The 24,783-nt window shown below is 46.8% G+C and overlaps 1 protein-coding gene across 5 annotated transcripts in view; it reads right to left on the reverse strand.

The window, feature by feature from the left end:
- The window catches only part of LOC120030845 (transcription factor HIVEP3), an 85,159-nt gene that overhangs the window by 13,575 nt on the left and 46,801 nt on the right, over positions 1–24,783 (reverse strand). For all 5 annotated transcript variants that reach the window (XM_038976322.1, XM_038976323.1, XM_038976324.1 and 2 more), the window contains exons 2-3: positions 2,957–7,648; positions 2,532–2,671 (exon numbers count right to left, since the gene is read on the reverse strand). In XM_038976322.1, the coding sequence (XP_038832250.1) occupies positions 2,532–2,671; positions 2,957–7,237 (4,421 nt within the window). In that variant the 5' untranslated portion in view covers positions 7,238–7,648. The remainder of the gene's footprint in view (positions 1–2,531; positions 2,672–2,956; positions 7,649–24,783) is intronic.

The following is a 24,783-nucleotide window of genomic DNA, read 5'->3' on the forward strand; positions in this document are numbered from 1 at the left end:
TTCAGCAGCTCAAATCAGTAGGATTGCTATTAGGAAGGAAGTCTACCACGGATGGATCGCTAAAATAATGATTACGTACGATCACAATTCATTCATTTAAATATTATGGGAAGACCTATACATTTGGAAGCCAAGCATATTTGGAAGCCAAGCACATTTGGAAGCCAAGCACATTTGGAAGCCAACCACATTTGGAAGCCAAGCACGAGTTATCAGTGTAGCCTATTATCGTCTGGACATGACGTTGAAATATCTTCACGCCTACAGCAACAAAAAAACTCCAGGCTTCCGTCATAAGAGTCGATTCAATTAGAAAAATTAAGAATTACAGGCGGCAGTTTTGAAAATCGTGTGTGAATTCGTCTGGAGTAAGGCACATGCTTGGTTAATAACTACAAAACCAACGTATCTAGTAATATCCGTTCAAATAGGGCAATATCATGGCAAAGAATAGGCTTATGAGCAGAGTGCACCGCGTCATCCCATGGGATCAGTCAAGGCAGTGCACAACAGAAATATCACTGAACTATTAGAGTTCCTACACATCACCTTCTATATTCAAACAAAATAGCCCTTTTATAGGCAAATGGGCAGCATCATGCTCATGTCAGTCCTCTAGAATGCAAATGTAGTCTTCCTAGTGCGCATCTGTTTCAGCGTGTTTTGGGAGTCGAGCAAGGGTCGACTCCTATGACTCCAACCACGACTTCTACAACTCCTAAATTCCTGGAGTCATGCACCCTTATGTTCAACTCTCCAGTGCTGGTCCAGCCAGCCTTCCAGAAGCTTTGCCTTCACACAGCCTGTCCGTCCGCTTTGTGACGTCCGCGCGGTCCTAAATCCAGCCAAACAGCCTACCCGCCTATTATGCGTGGGAATACTTGGGAACAGATTACCAAAATTAAAATCACTTGAAGCTGACTTCCTTGTGTTTTTACAGTCTTTCATGCCCTCCCAAAAATATATATTAAAAAAAAATCCTGGGGGGCCATATAAAACCACCGCCAGTTGGGGAACCCTGACTTATAATATCTGTGTGTATTAAACACATAACTTATTTTCATTATATTTAATGGATTCATTCCTTTTATATTCCAAAACTGTGTGATCATGCCTCAAAAAACATGCTAACCTCTCACCATTACCAATAACAGGGGAGGTTAGCATTTTTTGGGGGGTATGCTATTTACTGTATGCCTCTAACTTTCATTATTCATTATTCATTCATGATTATCCGTAATCATGGTAGCATCCACATTAATGTAGATGTGTTCGGAACCAACTATATGGAATTTAAATTTTTCAGATTTGCTAATTATAACTCTCTATATTTGAAAATGATATGGTGATTTGTGGAAAGCTCTACTCCTATATATTATTTTGGCTGGAATTATCATTCTTCACAAATGTTATAATAAATCAATGTATAAGTAACAATTTTATGAGAAATCATTGTTAATATCCTAAAGGGTGTCAATAATTCGATCACAAACAACATTGTATAAGCTTAAATCACTCACCCCCCACCCCTCCGCCCACACACAGAAGTTTTTACAACGAATGACAGATGGACAACATAAACCTCTTATTCGTTGTAAAAACTTCTCTATCACACATCTTTCTATCAACACCTATCGGTTCGTATTTCTGTCTCCATCTCTTTCCAACACATGCATGTATGTCCTTGTCTGTCATAAGGAAACTAAATGTTTAATGTTTCCTTCTATATTTCCCTCTCTCCACCATTTCCCCTCCGTCTTTCCCTTTCAATTCCATCTCTATCACACTCTGCCTTTTACTGTGCTCTTGGCAGATCACTATCTGTTGGCTAGACTGCGGCAGCTGCCACGGGAAAGGCAGCTTTGTGAGCTGCGATCAGAAGCAACAGTGAGAGCATATACTGCAGTGGGAAGACTCTCACACACCTCGTAGCAATTAGCCGTGTTCAATACCCACACCCAATTATTGCCTTTACTCAAGAGACTTTAGTTGACTTCTTTCCTACATATGTATGTACAGTACAGCAGCTAAACTTCAGCTGCTCTCGTGTCATTGAGAGGAAGGTATATCAACACTAATGAGAATCTCATAAAACAAATCTGGTGGGATGCTTTCTGCTTGTCTGCTGCACCGCACAAATCCCAACCCCATTCAACACTCCACTGAAAATCTACATTTTCTACCAGCTGTGAATGGGAAAGGCTCTGCTGTCGGTGTAAATGAAGTACCTGGGGGCTAGCTCACCTGTTTCTCTGTTATTCTGGAAGACTGAAGTGTAAAACATTCTCCACTGTTACTGCTGTTTTTCCCCTCATAATGTGTCATTTATATTTTGAGACTCAGCATTTGGTGGCAGCCCTGTGCTTCCTGGTACTGCTACGCTATCTGAATACAATGACTCACATCTACTGTATCGTTACATCTCTACTGCCTTTATCTGTCAGTAACGTTGAATATCTGCATGATGAATTTCGCAGGAAAATCTATCTGCTCATAGAAAACTCCACTAGTATTAGCTGATCAGGGCTTACCCGCCCTCGAAGATTTGGACACGGAGAGGTTCGCTCTGTTTGGAGGTGGAGGGCCCTTGCTCCTCTCTCTTCCCCTTCTTCTCAGGCTGCTGTGGTGGCTCCTTCACTTCGACAGGGGTGCTGGGTGGGGTAGCATGTACCTACACTCAAAGACATATACGGGCAAATTGACCAACGCACCCTGACATCTTGGTTGGCAATGATGATATACAGTACATTGGAACAACAATTAATGTCAAACATTTCATGTATCGGTTGTGTATAATCTAACAGTATAGTGTCTGGTAATTTCCAGCTGTGGAGTTGTGGGGTATGCATTATTCTATATAATTCAGAACTAAAACTGAATCATGGGTTTTCGTAGTTTTGGTCTAATTTGCCCATGCTGTGTTTTCCTACATATTGAATATTGCTGTTATATTTACCTCTGAAATGTGGGGCTTTCTGCTGCTGGCAGGGACCACCTTGCCCGTCACCGGGGTTAGAGCTGTGGCCATGGTGTAGGTCTCTGAGCTGTGTTTCTGCTTAGAGCGCAGCAGGGACAGGGACAGCTTGGTGGACAGGCCTGGCAGGTTGGGGTTGTGCACGCTGACGCTCCAGGAGGTGTAAACGGAGGTTTGTGGCTCTCTCTGGGCAGACGGGTTGGGCTTCACGTAGTTCAAGTAGCACCAGCTGACTGAGGTGGTGGTGTGGAGGCTGGGATACGAGGGGGCTTTGGCTCGCTCTGGACTCTGGGGTACAAAGGAAGCACTCACTCCCTGGCCCTCCTTCCCCTTTTCTTTCTTAGGTTCAGCCTTCCCTTGCATCTCCCTCTCTTCCCTGTGCCCTTCTGTGTCCTGTACATTATCTTCCTCCTCGACTTTCACAGTTACTACTCCTACCTGGGCCTTTTCCGTCTCTTTCTTTTTGTCTTCCCCTGCTTCCAGTTTTCTCCCAGAATCCCTATTTTCCTGTTCCTCTCCCACCTTCTCTTCCTCCTCCTCTTCCTCCTTCACTCGTTTCTGCTGGCGCTGGGCCTCTGTGCTGAGCTCCAGACTGGCTGCAGGAGAGAGCATGCGTTTGCTCCCTCCAGCCCCCAGTGGTTCATAGCCCTCTCCGGACACAGAGCCCAGCTCCAGGGGTAGAGACAGGGGCAGGTAGCTCTTGAAGTCCGGGGTGGGGATCTTCAGGTAGGACCTCTGCAGATTTTCCTGCTCCAGCTGGCCCATAATAACCATGGCCATGCAGCAGATGGGCTCCTGGGAGCGGGCTGACGCCAGGATCTGGGAGAGGGTGGTGTACAGGGCACTGGCGTAGGTGATCATGTTGGTCTGGAGGCGCACTGGCACCACCAGTGACACGACTGGCGTCAGCTGCGCCAGGCACGTTGCGATGACAGGCAGGGGATGGTGGCAGGGTAGAGAGACTAAGGACTGAGGAGCTGGGGCAGGGAGAACCACAGTGGAGGGTATGGGGGGCTGTGTGGGGACTTGGATGGCGAGCCCAGGAGAAACAGCCTGGCCAGCCCCAGTAGGGTACTGCAGGGAGAGCAGAGCTGAAAAAGGATGGAGGGGCAGGCCAAGGCGTTCTGCTATGTGAAGCTGCCCTGGCTGGACTTGTATGGTTGGAGGGGAAGGGTGCGTGTGTAAGAAGGCTCTGTGGATGATGTGGGTGGAGAAGACATCTGAGATGGCAGTGGTGACCGGGTGGAGCTGGGCTAACTGGCCAGGAGGGAACCGATCATGCCCAGTTGGTCGCATGGGGAATGGGAGTATCCGGGGCTGGTGGAACAGCTGTACGGTCTTCCCTATGGCCTCTGGACTGAGCCTTGAGGTGCTGGCTTCAGCTGGGTGGAGGGAAGGGTGGCTGGTGTAGGACGGGCCCGGCTTGGGGCTCCCTGGTCGGCCTGAGTGGCTGGCCACGGCCCCTTCCTCGTGGTCTGGCTCACCGAGAGTGGCGTGCTTCACCAGTAGGCACTTCCTCCTCTCCCTCCAGGCTGACGCAGACTGCTGCGGGGATAGGGACCCGTAGTCAAAGGATTTGCTCCTGGTCTCCACGATCTCATCCGTATGCTGGGGGCTGGCCGGGGCCTGCTCCGAGGCTGAGCGCCGCATCTCCCTTTGGGGTTGGTATTGTTGGTGGGGGCCCGAGGGCACGGTTAGCATGTGGGAGCCCTGGGTGCTGCTAGAGTCCCAGGGGGAAGGCTCAGCAGGTTTCCCCCCCATGTCTTCAAAGAAGGCAGAGAGGCTGGGTGAGTGGGAAATGTTGCTCTCCTGGCTGGGGCTCCGGGGCCCCAGCAACACCGACTCAAAGCTGGACTCCCCGGAAGACTGGGCAGCAGCCTCGGCTAGACGAATACGCTTCTTCTTTGGTGGCAGCTTCTCGGCGGGGAGCTGAGCCATACTCTGGCTGCGCTGAGGCCACTGGAACTCCTGTACCACTCTCTCTGGCTCCTTGGACGAGGATGCCATCGCCATGGGCGACACTGACACCATATCAGCGTCAGGCTCCACCGTCACTAGGATCTCTGGCACTTGGATGTTGTGCTGCCGGACTAGGCGGGACATGGAGGGCGATGATTTTGGCTGCGGCTGTTTTTGCGGTGTTGACTGGCTCTCTCTGAGCTCTATAGACTCCTGGCTCTCCATGGATATACTTTCCTGCTTCTCGAAGGAGCTGGTGTGCTGGATGACCGAGATGCCCTTCCTGTCTTGCTGCTGCTGCTCAGCCTGTGAGGGAGCACCTGAGAAGGCCTCACTCTGCTGCACCAGGTTTGGCACTGCAGTGGTGGTTGCGGGGCTGCAGGTCACAACAGCTGTAGGCCTGGGGCTGGGAGGATCCTCCTCCAGACTCTCCTCTTTCCTTCTCTTCCTCACTGCCATGGCCAGCGCCCGGAATTTATAGTGCATCATCTGGGGGCGGTCATCCCGAAACGCCCCATCCACCTGTCCTCTCTCCCGCTCCTTTATTGGCTTGCCTGTGCAGAGACCCCTGTGGGCCTCGTAACTCTCCCTTTGTTTACAGCGGACTCCGCAGGCCTCACACTCATACAGCCTTGGACCTTTGCGTTGCTGCTGTTGCTGCTTCCTGGTTAGGCCAATTTCTGTAGCTACGGAGGAGGAGGAGCTAGCCTCCTCCAGGCTGAGCTCAGCCCCAAGGGGCAACTCGATGGCGGGCTGGCGCCTCAGCAAATGGTGCTGCCCGCCCACCCTCATCTTGGCCACCACGGCCTGCTGCTCATCAAAGGAGTGGCTCAGATGACAGAAGCCCCAGGGAGAGGTGGTTGAGTGGTTTCCCTGGCCTGCTGAGGTGGGCATGGAGTGGCTTCTCAGCAGAGGCAATGAGGAGGAGGACTCCTGGACCCCCGATGGGCCCACGTCTTGGATATGGGGACGGAATGATTGGCCTGCCATACTGGGGCCTGGGCTTTCTCCCTTAGGCTCAAACACATAGGGATCTTTGGGGGAGAAGAACTTGGGTGACTCCAGACTACTCTTCCTGGAGAGCGAGGAGCGCCTGGGCTTGACGCTGTCGATCTCGCTGGTGTCCACAACCGCCTTGTTGATGGTGATGAGTTTGGTGATGTGCTCGATGACCTGCATCTTGGGCACGCTGAAGGGCATGCTGCTCTTCTCCTCCATCCCCGATGAAGAAGAGTGGGCGTGCTGCTGATGGGGACCGCGCTGCTGCCCTCCAAGCCGCCCATACTTGCCCAGGATGATCTCGGCATAGGTTTTGGCGTTGGGAGGGCTCACCTGAGAGTCAGCTCGACTCATCTCAGAGCTCCTCGAAAGGGAGAAGTAGCCTGACTCTTGGCTGCCTTTACTGCTGGGGTCCAGTGAGGAGGAGGCGGAGGGAGGGTCGTCCGGGGAGGCCAAGGGGCCACGCTTCCTCTCGCTCAGCCTCATGGCCAGTCTCTGCTTCACGGCCTGGGAGTCGTCAGATCTCTGGCCCTCCTCTTGCCCTGACAGTGCCAAACTGCTGCTGCTCTTCTGCTTAACCAGCCTCTCCTTCCTGTACTGACCCGTCTCCTCTTCAGAGTCTGTGCTCTCCCCCTCCGTGGGCTCCTCGGGATCCTCTCCCAGGGCGCTCATCTCGGGTCCACTCAGGCTCAGCTCGTCCCGGCTGGATGCCAGGCCTGCCTTGATGCGGTGGGCGTGGGACTTGCGGTGCTTGTACAGGTTACTCTTGGTCTTGAAGGAGAAGCCACAGGGGACGCAAGGGTAAGGCCTCTCCCCTGTGTGAGAGCGGATGTGTTTCTGGAGAACGCTAGGTTTGGCACATGGACGGCCGCAGTAAGTGCACACGTACTTCCCCGGTTTCTGGAGCTTCCTCTCGCCTCTTTTAGATGGGCTGCCCTCCAGGACTTCCTGGTTGGGCTGGGACTGCACCCCCTGAGTGTTGTGGCCTTGGGTAGAGGAGGATTGTAGGGATGAGGTGGAGGGGGAGGAGAAGCTGCCTCCTGAAGGACCTGGGGTGTCTGTTGAGAGCTGACATGCTGCTTGGGTCTTGTGCTGATGCTGGAGCATGAGAAGCAGGTCGCTACGTTTAGGCTTGCGGTGGTGGAGGCATCCCAGGCCACCGTGGATGGGGCGGGGGTTGGATGGCGGCTGCTGTGGCTGAGGTGGACGGGACCCTGTTGGGGGCTCAGCGGCCCCAGGAGAAAGAGGCTGCTGTTGTCTTCCGGATCGCTCCCCATCAGCAGGGTGGCTGGGCTCCGCCTCCATAGAGTGGGGAGGAGGCCTTACAGACACACAGGGAATGCCTCTGGGAGCAGTGCGCCACACAGCCTCATGGGGCTAGCCACAGTGCCGCAGAGATGCCTGGGACGAGGGAACATCTAACGGAGTATCTTTTTTATGAGCAGGCCAAAAGTCATTCAAGAGGACCAAATAAGACATAATTAAAAAGTGCCCCAGAGCAGCATAGAGGATGTAGGTAAACATAGATCCTCTCTCATTACGGAGTAAGTCTGAGCCATTGTGATAGGTCTTCACTATGGACTGGGAGCTAGATGAGGGTTTGGCTTGGCATACTGCTGGACCGTTCTGACACTGTGGCTCTGGTGAGTAGAAAACTCGGGGTCTTCTCTTGTTCCTCTTAGGCCGTCACTGGTCAAACCTAGTACCTCACTGGATCTGCAGAAACACAGAAATAAGCAGAAGAGAGTCACAGAGCTTAGGCAGACCTGACAAAATACACCTAGGCATTAGTTTCATCATTATTAGTTGTGACTCGTGACACTATCGATGACTAGGTGGCCAGTCCCTAAAGACCCCAAAAACAAACTGTTTGTCATGGAGTTTAGGCCTAGTCAAAGCCCTGTGACCAAACACTGACTCTCACGTTGATATTGTTGCCACAAATCATACCCTGACAAATAAGGCCACATTTCCTTGGCCTGATGAGTGGAGGAAGTGCTCTAATGATCACATTAGCGAGGTAATTGCGGTAACACTGTGTTATTGCTCTGATCTATTCTTGCTCTACCTGTATGCTGGAGTCTCTGCCACATACAGAAAAGGTCTATTTCAGTGTACTTCTACCCTGTAATGTTGGTTCTGTATGCGGAAATGTGCTCGAATGGTCTCAATGCACTAACGTGCAACATCCAACATAATACCTCCTAGTTCCAAAAAGAGCTCAGACACAGAGAGAGAGAGAAAACTCTACCACACCACTATGTATCTATCTCTGACTCCAAACCATCTGGCTAGAGCACAGTCTGCACGCGACACCACTGCTCTGAGAAGGCCAAGCCAGGTCAACATCCAGGGCAGCAGCGCCAACAGAGGGTAAAAGTGTGACTCAAGTGAAAAACAAACATTTGAAATTTAGCCTGAGCTTATTCGATCTTGTTCTCAAGCTGGGGGAAGAGGGGGTATCTTCATGTAATGAGTAAAGATGAGATGACAGCAAGAGGCCTTCAGCTTCTACCCCTGTGTTGCACTGTCATGTACAGCCACTAGGGTGCAGCATGGCAGGGATGAGATGCCAGGTGAAGTAGTTGAAGATAGAAAAAAAGACTGTAGGAAGATGGGGAAGGGTACCTCCCCTCTTTTATCAAGACGTATCTGATGTTATATTTCCCACTTTAGGAGAAACCCAGGTCTCAACTCCACACACATAATTATTGTACTGCAGCCAATCAAAACACATTCTGGGAGCAGTCAGAGCCAATCAAAAAATGTCACTGAGCTGTCGTAGCCAATTGCTGACAGTCCGAGCTGAGACCCATCCACTGACATCCATCACCAGAGCAGAGCCATCAAAACACACTTCTCAGTAAATCATATTTCAGAATACCACTTTCAGGGAGGGAATAGATGTAGGGGTTATAAGCTAGTGCATTTAACACTGTGTCTCCCTCCCACCTTCCCTGGGTAAGGCAAAAGCAGTGTCAGAGGTAGAGACTGACAGGTTGACAAGGTGAGTGAGTGTGCAAGCGAGAGAGAGAGAGAGAGATTTCACTCTGAGAGGCTGTGTGGAGTCATTCAGTGTCCCAGCGGCTGGCTAAAAAGGCCTAGTAGAAGACTAGTCTGACTGACTCCAGCTGGGGCAGCGGTGACAGGTTTTTTAATGAGCCCGGGTTTCACTCGTTCTCCATATGTTCCTGAAAAACACAGCACAGTCTGGCTTCTTAACAGTGGAAAATAAAACAGAGAATCACACTTCCTTTTTGGAAGTGAATTGACAGATTCTCAGCTCCATTTCCATGTTCCCCTACATCTGATGATCATACAATTAGTCTGTTTCTCCGAACAGAAGTTAACCCTCGTGTTGTCGCAAGGGTCAAAAATTACCCGACACTGTTTGATAGCAGAGAAAACCCCCTACATTATATTTTTCCAACTTGAAATTTGATGACTTGATGAAATTTGATGACTTTTCCTAAAGTGACCCCTCTGGCCTCCCGGGTGGCGCAGTGGTCTAGGGCACTGCATCGCAGTGCTAGTTGCGCCACCAGAGTCTCTGGGTTCGCGCCCAGGCTGGGCTGGGTTCGCGCCCAGGCTCTGTCGCAGCCGGCCGCAACCGGGAGGTCCGTGGGGCGACGCACAATTGGCATAGCGTCGTCCGGGTTAGGGAGGGTTTGGCCGGTAGGGATATCCTTGTCTCAGTATGTAAAATGTAATGAAATGTAAAAAAAAAAATGTAATAAAATGTATGCACTCTACTGTAAGTCGCTCTGGATAAGAGCGTCTGCTAAATGACTAAAATGTAAATGTAACTTTAGAAAAAGTGAAACATCGCCTTTGTTCATATGTCCATGAAAGCTGTACACTACCAGGGTACAAACATTTTCTTGGGGTTATTTTTGACCCAGCAGTTATAAAATAATTTACACACCACAAAAACACACACACACACACACACACACACACACACACACACACACACACACACACACACACACACACACACACACACACACACACACACACACACACACACACACACACACACACACACACACACACACACACACACACACACACACACACACACACACACACACACACAATGAGAAATTGAGATTGTGTGCTACTGATTGAACTCAGACAAAACAAAAACTTTCTTGTGCATGTGCAGCATCTCCCCTCCACATGACACAAGTTCACAGACAAAATAAAAACTATTTCAGACTAAATACATTTATTTAGGCTATAAAGGTGCTGCAGATGACAGTCCCCCCAGTTCTCTCTTTGCTGAAGCCATGAGTGCACGTTTCAGTGCACAACAGGTCGTAGATCTGTTTTTTTCAGATGTCCAGGAGGAACAAGAGATCAATGATTTAGAAGAAGGAGGTATATGAAGAAGAAGATGGGGGAGAAAACAACCCAGAGAACGATGCATCATCTTCAGATGAAGAAGAAATCCCCCAAACTGAAAGAGAGACATTTTTGTCAAAGAACAGCAAAATAACATGGGGAAGAATACAACCAGGAGCATGAATCATCATCTTCAGATGAAGAAGAAATCCCCCAAACTGAAAGAGAGACATTTTTTGTCAAAAGAACAGCAAAATAACATGGTCCTTGTCACCATATGACAACCAGGGCAGAATGGCAGCACAAAATGTCATAAGGATGACCCCAGGGCCCACAAAACATGCAGTTTCCCATGCCCAGGACATCACCTTAACATTCTACATGTTCATCACACCAGCCATCAAAAAAATCATCCTGGAGATGATATATATATAGAGACAACTGGAAAAGGATGGATGAGATTGACCTGCGTACCTTCATAGGGCTGCTAATCTTAGCAGGTGTGTATAGGTCCCAAGGCAAGGCTACATGTAGTCTCTGGGATGCAGAGGGGGAGGGAAGCCTTCTCATCAACAAGGGGCAGAGAGGACTTCTCATCAAAGTTTGCCAGCCATCATCCTGGAAGCCAGCTATCATCCTGGACTACAACCACAACAAAGGAGGCGTGGACAACCTGCTCAAGGTGGTTGGAACTTATAGCTGCAGGAGGATGACTGCCCTCTGGCCATCTTCCATAACATCATTGATGTGTCCTAATACAATGCCTTCGTGATACGGAAAAAGATCAACCCTACCTGGATGCTTGATAAGCGGAACAAGAGGAGGGTGTTCCTGGAGCAGCTGGGAAAGGCACTTGTAAACCCCACACATTCAAATAAGGGAGCGCCTCCCCCGCACAGCAGCCTCTGCAGCGCTTGTGAAAGCTGTTCAGGAGGCTGAATCTTGTCCTGATCCACCTGAGGCTGCAGTTGGGGCAGGCAAGAGGAGGAGATGCAAATTCTGCCCCCCAAAGAACAACTATTAAAACAAATACTATGTGCTGCACATGTGAGAAATACATCTGCAAAGTCCATGCACACACACTTGCATACTGTCCTACATGTGCTAATTAGAGTTGATTGATTTGTTCTTCACGTTTTTGTTTTGTATCTATTATCTTATTTTATTCTTATTTATTGTTGTTGTTTATACACCTTGTGGGTGGGGGCAATGGTTAAAAAATGGGAGAAGACTAGTATTTTGTAGTTGAATTCCTCATTGTACAGTATATAAGAATATATCACTATGTTGCCAAAAAAGTTCAAGACTGTCATTGTTTCCCTTCAATAAAATGCAATCAAAACTACTTTCTGCACATTTCTCCTACTTTCTTAGGCTATACAAGTGCTATCTCTTGCTAGAAAATTTATGTTTACACCTATGCCGTACCTTTAGCAATAATAATAATAATAACAATAATCATAAACCTTTACTTTAGTAAAGAAAACAATTATGATAGGTGTGTTGTAATAAAAACGAGTGGTGTCCACTGATTAAATGCAGTCTTTCTACATTGTGAAGAGGGAAAACACAGATATTCAATGTTTGTGATGAATGACAGGTTGTTTCTTCATGCAAAATAGATTTGGGCTTTAAAATTCAATTAAGCTGCTTTATTTTAGGGGTTTAGTGAAGGCGGGTAATTTTTTACCCTTGGGACAAGGGGAGTATATAGAATGTTAAGACTACACAATGGTTAACCTTGTTTACAGCAATTATTAAGAATAACAGACTGAAGTGACAGCATTAAAATGAACTCAAACGCCTCACAGTAAGAGAGGCAGACGAGAAAATGTTCTGAGCTGTCCAGCTACATTGTGGTGTTTGCCTTGGGAATTAGCTAGAATAGTTAGAAAAGGGATTGGTTTTATACTGTAGCTAGGTCATGTACCAAAGTGGTCTCTTCACACACAATTCCCAAGAAAGAAAAGTGAGGGTGAGAATATTACAGGAGTGTGAGACTGAGAAATAAAAAAGGTATGAGTGGGAGAGACAGGAAAAGACAGGTAAAGAGTGGGAAGATGAATGGGGAGAAAAGGACTCCTTCATTAAATAGTACCCGCAAAACACCAGTCTCAACGTCAACAGTGAAGAGGCGACTCCGGGATGCTGGCTTCTGTATTCTTTTGCCCATCTTAATCTTTTCTTTTTATTGGCCTGTCTGAGATATGGCTTTTTCTTTGCAACTCTGCCTAGAAGGCCAGCATCCCGGAGTCGCCTCTTCACTGTTGACGTTGAGATTGCTGTTTTGCGGGTACTATTTAATGAAGCTGCCAGTTGAGGACTTGTGAAATTTCTAATTGACCCCACACTTCTGAACTGTAGTGTACATCACAAGAGAAGGAAGCTTGGATTGCCATAGATACCAGCAATAACATTCTATAATTCAGAATAATTCTAAACACAGATTCCCCTCTACCTTAGCATACTCTCACCTTCGGAGATAGCAAGCTTTAAAATCCTTTGGTTGACAGCATTTAACTTTAAAAATGTCAGTGTACAACTTGAGTCCGACTGAGTCTGGCAACTTTTACTTTGACTCAAAAGATGAGTCCGGTGATGAGGTATTCTGATGGTGCATAAGCTCAACAACCATACTGCCAATGGCTACCAGTCAGAAGGCAGGCACACCATTGGAGAGGCAATGAATCACCTGGAAACTCATCTCAACTGGCTCAAATATATGGTTGGTTAGAGCTTGGAACTCCAGAGTTGGTTACTGCTGTTCAACGAGAGATGAATCAAACAACTAATCCTATACAGACTGAGTTTATTAAACGTATTAATAACATTCATTTCATTTGGCTACATTGTCATTATTGTATTCCTTTCACAATTATTTGAGATTGGATAAGGGATAGGAAACTACACTGTTTAGAAATAATAGGCTAATTCCTAATGGTTGTACTACACACGGAGCAATCACCTTGGGTAGGGGAAATATGGCAGAGACTGTCATGTTATTTTCTTGAAACACATGCACGCACCAACTCGCTCACACGTTACACTGCCCAGAACACCCTCCTCTGTAGCCTGTCGGTCTCAAATCCATTCTGACAGTCAGATCAGGTAAAGAGATCCTGCCATTCCCCAGTGGCTCTGGTTGCTCTCAACGTTTCCTCCTGTTGTTTCACAAAGGCTTTTCCTTCCCACTGACCCCATTACCTTACAATAATGCCTTACGATAACCAGGTAGAAGGAACCATATGAAGGAAGTGAGACAAAACATTTACAGCAGTTGAAGGCTGACAGTCCAAACACTTCAATGCTGGAACCTCAGGATGGTAATCAGAAGTATACTGTGGATGAATGCAGACGGGGAAAAAGGTTGCTGATTCACTCATTCACAAAGATCTATTTATAGTCTATGGGGTGTGAATGTACTGTTAGTGAAGCCGACGACGCAGCTCTGTTCTCTTTTCTTACAGTGACACATTCCTTTGATAGGAGTTGTCACACGTAAAACTCCAGAGCTAATATTAATATCAGGAAATGAAACAGCTAATCCTGTACTCTGCAGAATCAGGTCCTTCAGTATGGGAACCTGTAATGGGACACACCTCTCTGCTGTCTACTAGTGTCTATCTTTAACCTTTGTCTGTACAGTACATTCCTTTGCTGTCATCAGTTGGACACAGTACCAAGTAGACTTGGGGTGTGGTGTGAGTGTCTTTTTATGTCTGTGTGTGTGCGCATGCGTGTGAGGCGTGCATATCATGGTGTGAAAGGGATTGCCTAGCTCCTGCCTAGCGCAAACTAGGAAGAGATGAGAGGGGGGGGGGGGGGGGGGGGGGGGGGGTGGAGGAGGGGGAGTGCGGTGCACCGTCAGCAGAAACACAAACAGTGGTGGAGATACCCAGGGGAAAGGAGACCCAGGAAGAAGCTTTCTGAGGCTCCCTCTCTTATTGATCCATGGAACACTTGCAGTGAGTCTGCAGAGACATACAGTATTTAAATGCAGGACAAGTTAAATATCCCTTCACTCTGGATATGTGTCATGCCTTAAAATGTCCTCACAAAGACCTGAGGGGTTACCCCTGAATTTCATCAACAGAAAAGATAGAAGCTTCGTAGGGCATCAGCCTTATCAATATGGCAGCACGGAGTTAGGGCTCAGCTTACATGTATCAGAGCATTATTCTTCAGTACTGATTACAGAAGCACTTTGCTTGATACCTTGCTTCATGTCTTGAGGGGGAGATTAAAATAGACTGACACCTGACTAGATTTATTTTCCGAGACATTTCCAGGTGAAAGGAACTATGCATTTCCAACTAAAGGCTAAACTCTTCTCTCAAGGTCTGTTGATAAAACTGCGAGGAAATGTTGTTAAAATTGGTTGTAATGTGTGGACGACATAAGAGGAACAGCACTGACTATTTAAGCAAAATGTTCACTCAGGCTCCAATCTAATGTTCTAACCCTTCTTTAGGCAGCAAGATTATTCTGACATTGGTGGGATGTTTGTAAAAGACAGAGGAAACTTGATCATGCCAATGACAGCTAGCAACATTGCGATTACGTTGTTAGAGTTCTTTGAGCAACCGGGTATGCTGCAAATCCTGCTATGTTAACCTTGACATCTGAAGATTGAGACACAGCAACAAATCTTGATCTACTGTAACTTTGATAAGTTGAGGTCACATAACATGAGGCATCATCACAATCACCATTCAGTCACTCAATATGCAAAAAGCTGCACTAGTACAATATCAGAACTGTTTTTCATATTAATATGAACAGACACCAAGAATAAAGAGCAGTCCGGGTTATGTGTTTGTGCTCATTTTGGCAGGTCTTTCCACGCCTGGTAATTATGGATAAAAATATGGGCTAAACATTAAATTAGCTTGTGCCTGGAAGTGCGTTCAAAAGAAAAAAGAAAAATCGTCTGTCATTCTGTCCGCCTCTCCTTTCCTCGCTGCAGCCTGGTGCTGTTGGTTTCCATGGAAACGGGTCTACTCTGAGCTACGGCAGATGGAGAGAGAGCTGGAGGGCTACATGTATCACCCAGCATCCTCTCTGGGTACAGATGCACGCTAGCAGGAGGAAGTGGTGGAACAGCCTGACTTCTGCATCCATGCAGAACAGCCCCTAACCCCTGACCCCTGGGCTTGAGGGTCGCTGAAGGTAGAAAGCAGCCTACAGATCTAGTTTACCTTCACCAAATTGTCACCGTAACCATCAGGTCATGACAATGCAACACTGGTGTTAGATCAGTGTCTCAGGGGCAACTTGTTTACATTCATTACTTAGGTCTGTGCAAGTGACATTAGCTCAAACCATGTTCTTGGTTTTCTTTCTCAGAGAGAGTGTAAGCACTTTTACCAGATCAAATGCCCAAACCTGAACCTGAGGGTGTTTTTGTAACCAAGGGGCGAAAACACAATAAAGCTCTTTTTACTGGAACTTACAATTAAAGAAACCCAGAGAACAGAAGCTCTAAAAATCAGATGGCATGTAAAACCAACGTGCCCCAGACCCACCTAGGGTTACTCCCACTGTGTCTAGTAGTAGGAGATGTACACACCCACAGAGGGAATTTTCTTAAACTGCATACAAGCAGTCTCTTTGAGGTCTGCTGGATTTCAGCAGGATTTCAGAGGGCTTTGATAAGACAGGCAGTTCACAGCGATCACCATGTTCACTTTCATTAAACACAAGCCGATTGGACTGTAGGTCAATTCTACCCTCCAAATCAAACACAAGCAGCACAAAGGCATAGCGAAATGTACATCTAAACTAGGGATGTGACAAAAATGGGAAAAAATCGTAATGTTTAAACTATAATAACCACGTGAATTCACAATGCAGCTGCGCTGCTACCAGCAACGGTGTGTGTCTCAGATGGTTAAGCATTGCACCTGTACTACCATTACTGTACCTCAATTTCACTTCGCAAAGTTTGCATTTCGTTCTCATTTAACTTCTCAAAGTATTGCCATACAGGACTTCGCTGCTGATGACAAAGTGGTGGAGAGTAGACTCCAAAATAGTTGATTCCTCGACTCCTTGCATGTCGACTCCCATTTCTGAGGGTCAAGATTCGATTCCGCTAGGAACTGTGCACTAAGCCTATCTATCGGCAATCAAAAGCTGTACAGTGAAGTCGGAAGTTTCCATACACTTAGGTTGGAGTCATTAAAACTCGTTTTTCAACCACTCCACCCATTTCTTGTTAACAAACTATAGTTTTGGCAAGTTGGTTAGGACATCTACTTTGTACATGATACAAGTAACTTTTCCATCAATTGTTTACAGAAAGATTATTTCACTGTATCACAATTCCAGTGGGTCAGAAGTTTACATACACTAAGTTGACTGTGCCATTAAACACGCAGCCGTCATACCGCTCAGGAAGGAGACGCGTTCTGTGTCCTAGAGATGAACGTATTTTTGTGCGAAATGTGCAAATCAATCGCAGAACAACAGCAAAGGACCTTGTGAAGATGCTGGAGGATACAGGTACAAAAGTAGCTATATCCACAGTAAAACAAGTCCTATATTGACATAACCGGAAAGGCCGCCCAGCAAGGAAGAAGCCACCGCTCCAAAACCGCCATAAAAAAAGCCAGACTACGGTTTGCAACTGCACATGGGGACAAAGATCGTACTTTTTGGAAATGTCCTCTGGTCTAATGAAACAAAAATAGAACTGTTTGGCCATAATGAACATCGTTATGTTTGGAGGAAAAAGGGAGAGGCTTGCAATCCGAAGATCTCCATCCCAACCGTGAAGAACGGGGGTGGCAGCATCATGTTGTGGGGGTGCTTTGCTGCACCTAACAAAATAGATGGCATTATGAGGATGGAAAATGTTATGGATATATTGAAGCAACATCTCAAGACATCAGTCAGGAAGTAAAAGCTTGGTCGCAAATGGGTCTTCCAAATGGACAATGACCCCAAGCATACTTCCAAAGTTGTGGCAAACTGGCTTAAGGAAAACAAAGTCAAGTTATTGGAGTGGCCATTACAAAGCCCTGACCTCTATCCTATAGAAAATTTGTGGGCAGAACTGAAAAAGCGTGTGCGAGCAAGGAGCCCTACAAACCTGACTCAGTTACACCAGCTCTGTCAGGAGAAATGGGTCAAATTCCCCTAAGACAGGGACTTTTTACTTGGATTAAATGTCAGGAATTGTGAAAAACTGAGTTTAAATGTATTTGGCTAAGGTGTATGTAAACTTCCGACTTCAACTGTATATCGCAATGGAATGCTGTGGCATGCAATGTCTCGCAACTCCAGTAAAGCGGGCTTAGAATCAGTGAATAGGCTAGGATATTCAACACGCAACAGACCGAAAACTGGATACACACACTCATCACTAGCGAGGAGAAAGAGCAGGCGAGCCAGCGCGAGGAGTTTTGTGATAACTGCAAAGAATGTGATAATTTGGTGGGGAACAACAACAAAAAATTTCGGTTTGGGATTTCTCTTCATGTTAAAAATCCCAATTTAGTTTAAACGTTCACACCCCTAATATAAACCACAAGAAAAGCCCAGGAGGATTTGACAGAAATGTACAAGGGGCTAGGATGAAGGTCATTGATCATGTATTCAGGTAACATTATAAGAAGAGGAACTGACCAAAGCTCTAACCGAAATGCTTCTCTCATATTTTCACAAAGTCTAGTGATTCAACCCAATCCAGTGGGACCAGGCTGATTAGCCCGTAGACGCTGTCAATACTTATTTTACTGCCTTTTGAACGTATTAAGAAAGGCAAAGAGCCCACCCACACCAGGAAGTGGAGGGATGCCTGAATCATGCATATGTAGACCACTCATCACACACTCCCATACACGTGAGCACACACACACACACACTGATTAGTCATCCTCTCTCTATCCACCATTAACCCTCCAAAAACAAATGGAGAGTATTGAGCACTTTGTTTTTCAGAGATGCCCTTTAATAAACTCACTACCATTTAGCTGCACTCAAACATGAGAAAGCACTAGAACTCAGGTAGCTGCTACACTCACATCCAGTACATAACACACTCAAGCAAACTGGAGAAAAGAAGACAAATCAGGAACGGCAACCCATTCAGAGAAAGCACACAAATAGAAACACTACCTATGGTACAGCAGCAGATCACACAACAGACAGTTATGAGGACTATCAATCCCAATCTAACAGACTAATTCCATTACAGTGACCATTTAGCCTCAGAGAGTGTATGAGAGAGAGTTGTGAGAGAGAGGAGAGCGAGTGAGAGGAGAGAGAGAGAAGAGTGAGATAGTGAAAGAGGACAGAGAGATTGAGGAAGGAGAGAGAGAGAGAGAGAATGAGCGAGGGAGGATGGAGAGCAGTTTACCTGGGAGAGAGTAGTCTGGTTTCACCCCTCAGAGGAGCTTCAGAGTCACTGAGAGACATTCGGGGAGAGAGTGAGCAGATATGAGTGCTTGAGTGGGTGTGTTTCTTAGAGAGGGAGGGGGTGAGGTGAAAAGAGAGTGATGGAGAGAAAGAGTTAAGTAGAGGGATGATGGATGAAAACACTTAAATCGGGATAGTCTGAACCGATATGACATTTTGGGCCGATACCGATATCCATTATTTTTCCTTGCCAAAAAAAACTACACCCGATATTTAACATTTTAGCGACCCTTTAAGCATTCTAGTACAGTTAAAAATCTCTCTCTCTCTCTCTCTCTCTCTCTCACGTATGTCCCCATTACCAGTAAAACATAATCAAAACCTATTTCTTTCACTACTTGCTGTGCTGTTTCGTTGTTCATTTGTTCAGTCGTTTCATTCTCAACCAGGATTTCATCATACATGTCAAGCAATGAAGTTTCAGCTGTCTGTCTGTCCGTGGCCTCTCTTCCTCGGTGCACAATGTCACTGTGTCCGTTTCCATTTTGTCCAGCTGTGTCTAAAATTTTATGTAAACCCTTTCTTGTCTGCATCGAAGTAGCGGTCCTTATACCTAGCATCGAGCATGGTGGCGACACAGTAAAGAGGCTCAGAGAGAATGCCAGCGAATCGCTTGTTCACAGCCTCTAGTAGAGTACTTTTTCAAGTTTTAACCCCACGGTCTGTGTCGGCAGTTTTGTTGAGCAGGCGTTTCAATGCCATGACAGAGGGTATCACATCTGCTGCAGACGCAGTTGATGAGAGCTTACTTCTCGAGTCAGTTGTTCGAATGGAACTAGGAGTGTGTTCATGTTTCCAAGTTTCAAACATGTTGTCAAATGCCATTGAAATGGCAGCAGCGGTATGAGAATCAGCACATTCTTGACCATGCAATAAGGCTTTCCTCAGTACGAAATCCTCGTCGACCCACTGTGCTGTCAGACCCAGCATGCTCATGGGGCTGACACAGCTGGTCCAAATGTCAGTTGTGAAGCTAATAGCAGTGACGACCATAGCAAGTAGCTCATGGATGTGTGTTTCAATAATACTGTGTAACTCCGGTAGGGCAACATCTGAAAAATAGCGCCAACTTGGTAGTGTGTAGCGGGGCTCAAGGTGCTCGATCAGTCGGCGAAAGCCAACATCATCCACAGAGAACGGTTGATTGTCAAGGGCAATGAATTCCATTATCTTGGCGTTAATGGATTTCGCCTTTGAGTTGTCTCACTGAAATGTTCTTACTCTTTCAAATGACTGCTCGACTTGAACTTGTTTAGTCGTTGGAAGTGTGCACTTTTTTTTCCTGCTTTTGTAGTCGCTGAACATCTGGGGGTGATGAACTTTCAAATGAAACGTTGCATATGGCCTTTTAGTTATCTTCCTTTGAAACTTCAAAATAGATCCACACAGCAGACATTATGGGCTAGGTGAGGAATGCTGTATTGCACGTGTAGCACTGTATTCTTCGTGGCGTCATTACGTCATCTACCAACGTTATATAGGTATGCATGTCAGCTTTGACATCGGTTTTGCACATTGGCGTTAAACTAGATTTTTAGCTAATATTGTCCGATTCCGATATGCTTACCGATATATCGTGCATCCCTAATATTAACGTTTGTGGTCAGACTTTATGAGGAAAATAAATATCGTGCCAGGACTATGAATGAAAACACACACACACTCATTCAAACCAGGTCTGAATCCTCTTGCTTTGAGACCTCTCCTCACAATTGCTCCTCTTTGCACCTTTAATAAACAGTGGCACAGTCGGCTATAGATTCCATTACAAACAGGTCTTCAAACAGGTCTTTCCCCCGGAGCGGAGCACAGGACACCGAAGGGAGACGGATCCTGGGGAAAAACCCAGCAACCCGTCATCATCGCCAACCATTATTGACTAAGTAAGCGGAAGTAGTGATGAAGGCATGTTGAATTCCCAGAAGATTTCACCCAAGAAACACTGGAACGTACAATGACTGTGTCTAACGGCGGTCTTTTCCTGCTAACAAAACATCAGTCGTATAAGACTGTGCTCTCTCCTTTACATATAAAAAATGTACCTTCCAAAGAAATCTGCGGTGCCTGTGCACTAGTAAATGAATTCCAGAGCCACCTCATCCATTCAAGCCCCCGCACAGTATTTCCGTGTGGAATTGAGAATGAGAGGAGGCCCTGCTGATCCATTGAGGCTTGCCTCACTGGCAGAGCACAGGAAGTGTGAGTCACACTCGAAAATAAACAGTCGCACACAGCGAGCCGCGAGCCCAACCGACACACATACAGACAAGGGTGGGAGCGCTGTCTGCTAATTATTACCCAGTGGGACCATTACCATTCTCCTTATTGGGCAGCAGGCATGAGATACAGTGAAAGACAGTGCAGGTCACTACGGGTGTTTCTACAGTCTCTCAACCTTGGACAAAAACAACTTTTCCTCTCTCTCTATATCCTTTGCTAACCTTTGCCCCCTGCTAGTTTTCCATTATCCACCTTCTCTTCACCCATCTTTGTCCCTCTCTCTTACTCTCCTCTTTTTTATCCACATTCCCCTCAACCCTTTCGCTGTCCCACTCTCTATTTTTAGTCCCATTCAATGCTAACCTTAACCCCCAACTCTGTGTAGCAGGCAGGCGTTGTGGTGCTGTGGTGGCCTGGGGCAGGTCCTGTCCTGGCCGAAGGGCCTCTATAGTATTGTACTGTATTGTGTTTGGGATGAATGTGATCTTTGTGGCCGTCGTACGGCAGCCCCAGCACACACCTCCCATACTGTACTTCCCAGAGAGGGAGTTTCACCCATCCTTTTGTCCTCTGTTCTTCAAACTGGGGAAGGAGTGGGGCTTACAGTGGATGGGCGGTAGGTAGGGACAATACAGCCTCTGTTGACAGGGAAGCTGCTACACATTGGCATGATGATGAGAAGGGCTGGGGACCAGGCTGCAAGCTCAGTGACACTCTGGAAAATAGGAAACAGAAAGTAGGAAATTCAATAATGCCAGAAATGACAAAGGAATTTGGCCGAGGACTTTTATTGCAATGAATCGGAGGCAAAAGACATTGATTATCCTGGACCAGGCCCAAAACACCAGACACTCGAAGGAGGAGACGGAGCATAGAGGCCGGCATGCAGGATACCTGACGAGATTACGTTGGAGAGTGGATAAATCGTTCCCCCTGACAGGTGTGGCATATCAAGAAGCTGATTAAAACAGCATGATCATTACACAGGTGCACCTTTTTCTGGGGACAATAAAATGCCACAATAAAATGTGCAGTTTTGTCACACAACACAATGCCACAGATGTCTCATGTTTTGAGGGAGCATGCAATTGGCATGCTGACCACAGGAATGTCTAGCAGAGCTGTTACCAGAGAATTTAATGTTCATTTCTTTACCATATACCGCATCCAACTCCGTTTTAGAGAATTTGGCAGTACGTCCAACCGGCCTCACAACCGCAGACCACGTGTAACCACAGCAGCCCAGGACCTCCACATCCGGCTACTTCACCTGTGGGATCATCTGAGACCAGCCACCCAGACAGCTAATGAAACTGAAGAGTATTTATTTCTGTAATAAAGCCCTTTTGTGGGGAAAACCCACTCTGATTGGGTGTGCCTGGCTCCCAAGTGGGTGGGCGTATGTCCTCCCAGGCCCACACATGGCTGTGCCCCTGCCCAGTCATTTGAAATCCACAGATTACAGCCTAATGAATTAATTTCAATTGAAGGATTTCCTTACATGAACTGTAACTCAGTAAAAATCTCTGAAATTGCTGCATGTTGCATTTACATTTTTGTTCAGTATATTTACCAAGAGAGCTTTCATCTATATTTTTCGTAGCTGTCTATTTACCAACACAAACTGATGCTGGCACTAAGACCGCACTCAATGAGCTGAAAAGGGCCATAAGCAAACAAGAAAATGCTCACCCAGAGGCGGCGATCCCAGTGGCCGGTGACTTTAATGCAAGAAAACTGAAATCAGTTGAACCTCATTTCTACCAGCATGTCACCTGTGCAACTAGAGGTGAACAAAATGTACTCCAAACACAGAGATGCATATAAAGCTCTCCCTCACCCTCCATTTGGCAAATCTGACCGTAAGTCTATCCTCCTGATTCATGCTTACAAGCAAAAACTCTAAACAGAAAGTACCAGTTACACGCTCAATATGGAAGTAGTCCGATGAATGGGATGCTAAGCTTACAAGACTGTTTCGCTAGCACCCCAACAGATCCACAGATGACACAATCTCTATTGCACTCCACACTGACCTTTCCCATCTGGACAAAAGGAACACCTACGTGAGAATGCTGTTCATTGACTACAGCTCAGCATTCAACACCATAGCACCCTCCAAACTCATCACTAAACTAAGGACCCTGAGACTAAACACCTCCCTCTGCAACTGGATACTGGACTTCCTGACAGGCCACCCCCAGGTTGTGAGGGTAGGCAATAACACATCCACCACGCTGAACACAGGGGTCCCTCAGGGGTCCGTGCTTAGTCCCCTCCTGTACTCCTTGTTCACTCATGACTGCGTGGCCACACACAACTCCATTACCATCATTAAGTTTGCCGACAACACAACAGTGGTAGGCCTGATCACCGACGATGATGAGACAGCCTACAGGTAGGAGTTCAGAGACCTGGCAGTTTGGTGCCAAGACAACAATTCTCTCTCAATATCTGCAAGACAAAGGAGCTGTTAGTGGTTTAACAGAAAGCGGAGGGCCGAGCACGCCCCCATCCACAGCGATGGGGCTGTAGTGGAGCAGGTTGAGAGCTTCAAGTTCTTCTGTGTCCACATCCCTATGGAATTATCATGGTCCATACACACACCAACACAGTTATGAAGAGGGCACAACACCGCCTATTCCCCCTCAGGATGCTGAAAGGATTTGGCATGGTCCCTCAGATCCTCAAAAAGTTATACAGCTGCACCATTGAGAGCATCTTGAATGGCTGTATCACCGTTTGGTATGGCAACTGCTAGGCATCTGACCGCAAAGAGCTACAGAGGGTTATGTGTACAAGCCCAGTACATCACTGGGGCCGAGCTCCCTGCCATCCAGGAAGTCCATACCAGGCGGTATGTCAAAGACTCCAGCCACCCAAGTCAGAGTCTGTTCTCTCTGCTACCGCATGGCAGGTGGTAATGATGCACCTCGTCTGGAACCAACAGGACCCTGAACAGCTTCTACACCCAAGCCATAAGACTGCAAAATGGTTAGTTAAATAGTTAACCAACAGTCCAGGTAGCTATCTGCATTTACCCTTTTTGAACTAACTCTTTTGACTCATCACTTATGCTGCCATTACTGTTTATCCTGTTGCCTGTTGACAGACAGCAATACAGATGGCATATTCTCGGACTTGCACCCCGTAAACTGGAGACATAGACCGCAAAAAGGGCCAAAACGGAGCAGACTGAAGAATTCCTCCAATCCAGAAGGCAGCCTATTTAAGATGTGTGTGTTTACGTTAAGCCGACCCTCTCTGTGCACAGACTGTGGTGTTATGATATAAACAGGATCCATTTAGACTGTGCCCACCTAGTTTACATTTACATAGAGGGCCACTGCCTGGCTCTGTCCCATTTTCTGCCTGTTTTTTGTATTTGCGTAGGCTGGGGGTGAAAAACAGATACCCCTTACAAGAAGGCTTACCTCAACGCTGCAGATAGACTATCCTCAAGGAACTGCCACTGAGGGATGTCGTAGCTTTTTCGTAACACATAGACCATGATACCAGGGCAAAGTATTGCCTTAACTAAGTAGGTAGAAAGCACAAAAGTAAACACACACCTATGAATACACACAAACACACAGCTCCACTCCAGTGAGAAGGAAAGAGAGGTTCAAGCCCACTAGCTTCTCTGGCAGCTAATGGAGTCCTGCATGTGAGTCTTTTGTTAATCCCAATCGATACTTATTCTCAGCCAGATCTGACATCTGATCCGGTAAAACACAGATTGACCACCCTGCCTCTCTCTCTCTCTCCTTCTCTCACTACCATTATATCACCATCTGGGGACCCGACTCTCATTTTCCATTTTTCTTTTCCATCTCACTGGGGCAGTTCTATGCTGCAGAAGA

The sequence above is a fragment of the Salvelinus namaycush genome, chromosome 37 (genome assembly GCF_016432855.1).
Source record: "Salvelinus namaycush isolate Seneca chromosome 37, SaNama_1.0, whole genome shotgun sequence".
NCBI classification, from domain to species: domain Eukaryota; kingdom Metazoa; phylum Chordata; class Actinopteri; order Salmoniformes; family Salmonidae; genus Salvelinus; species Salvelinus namaycush.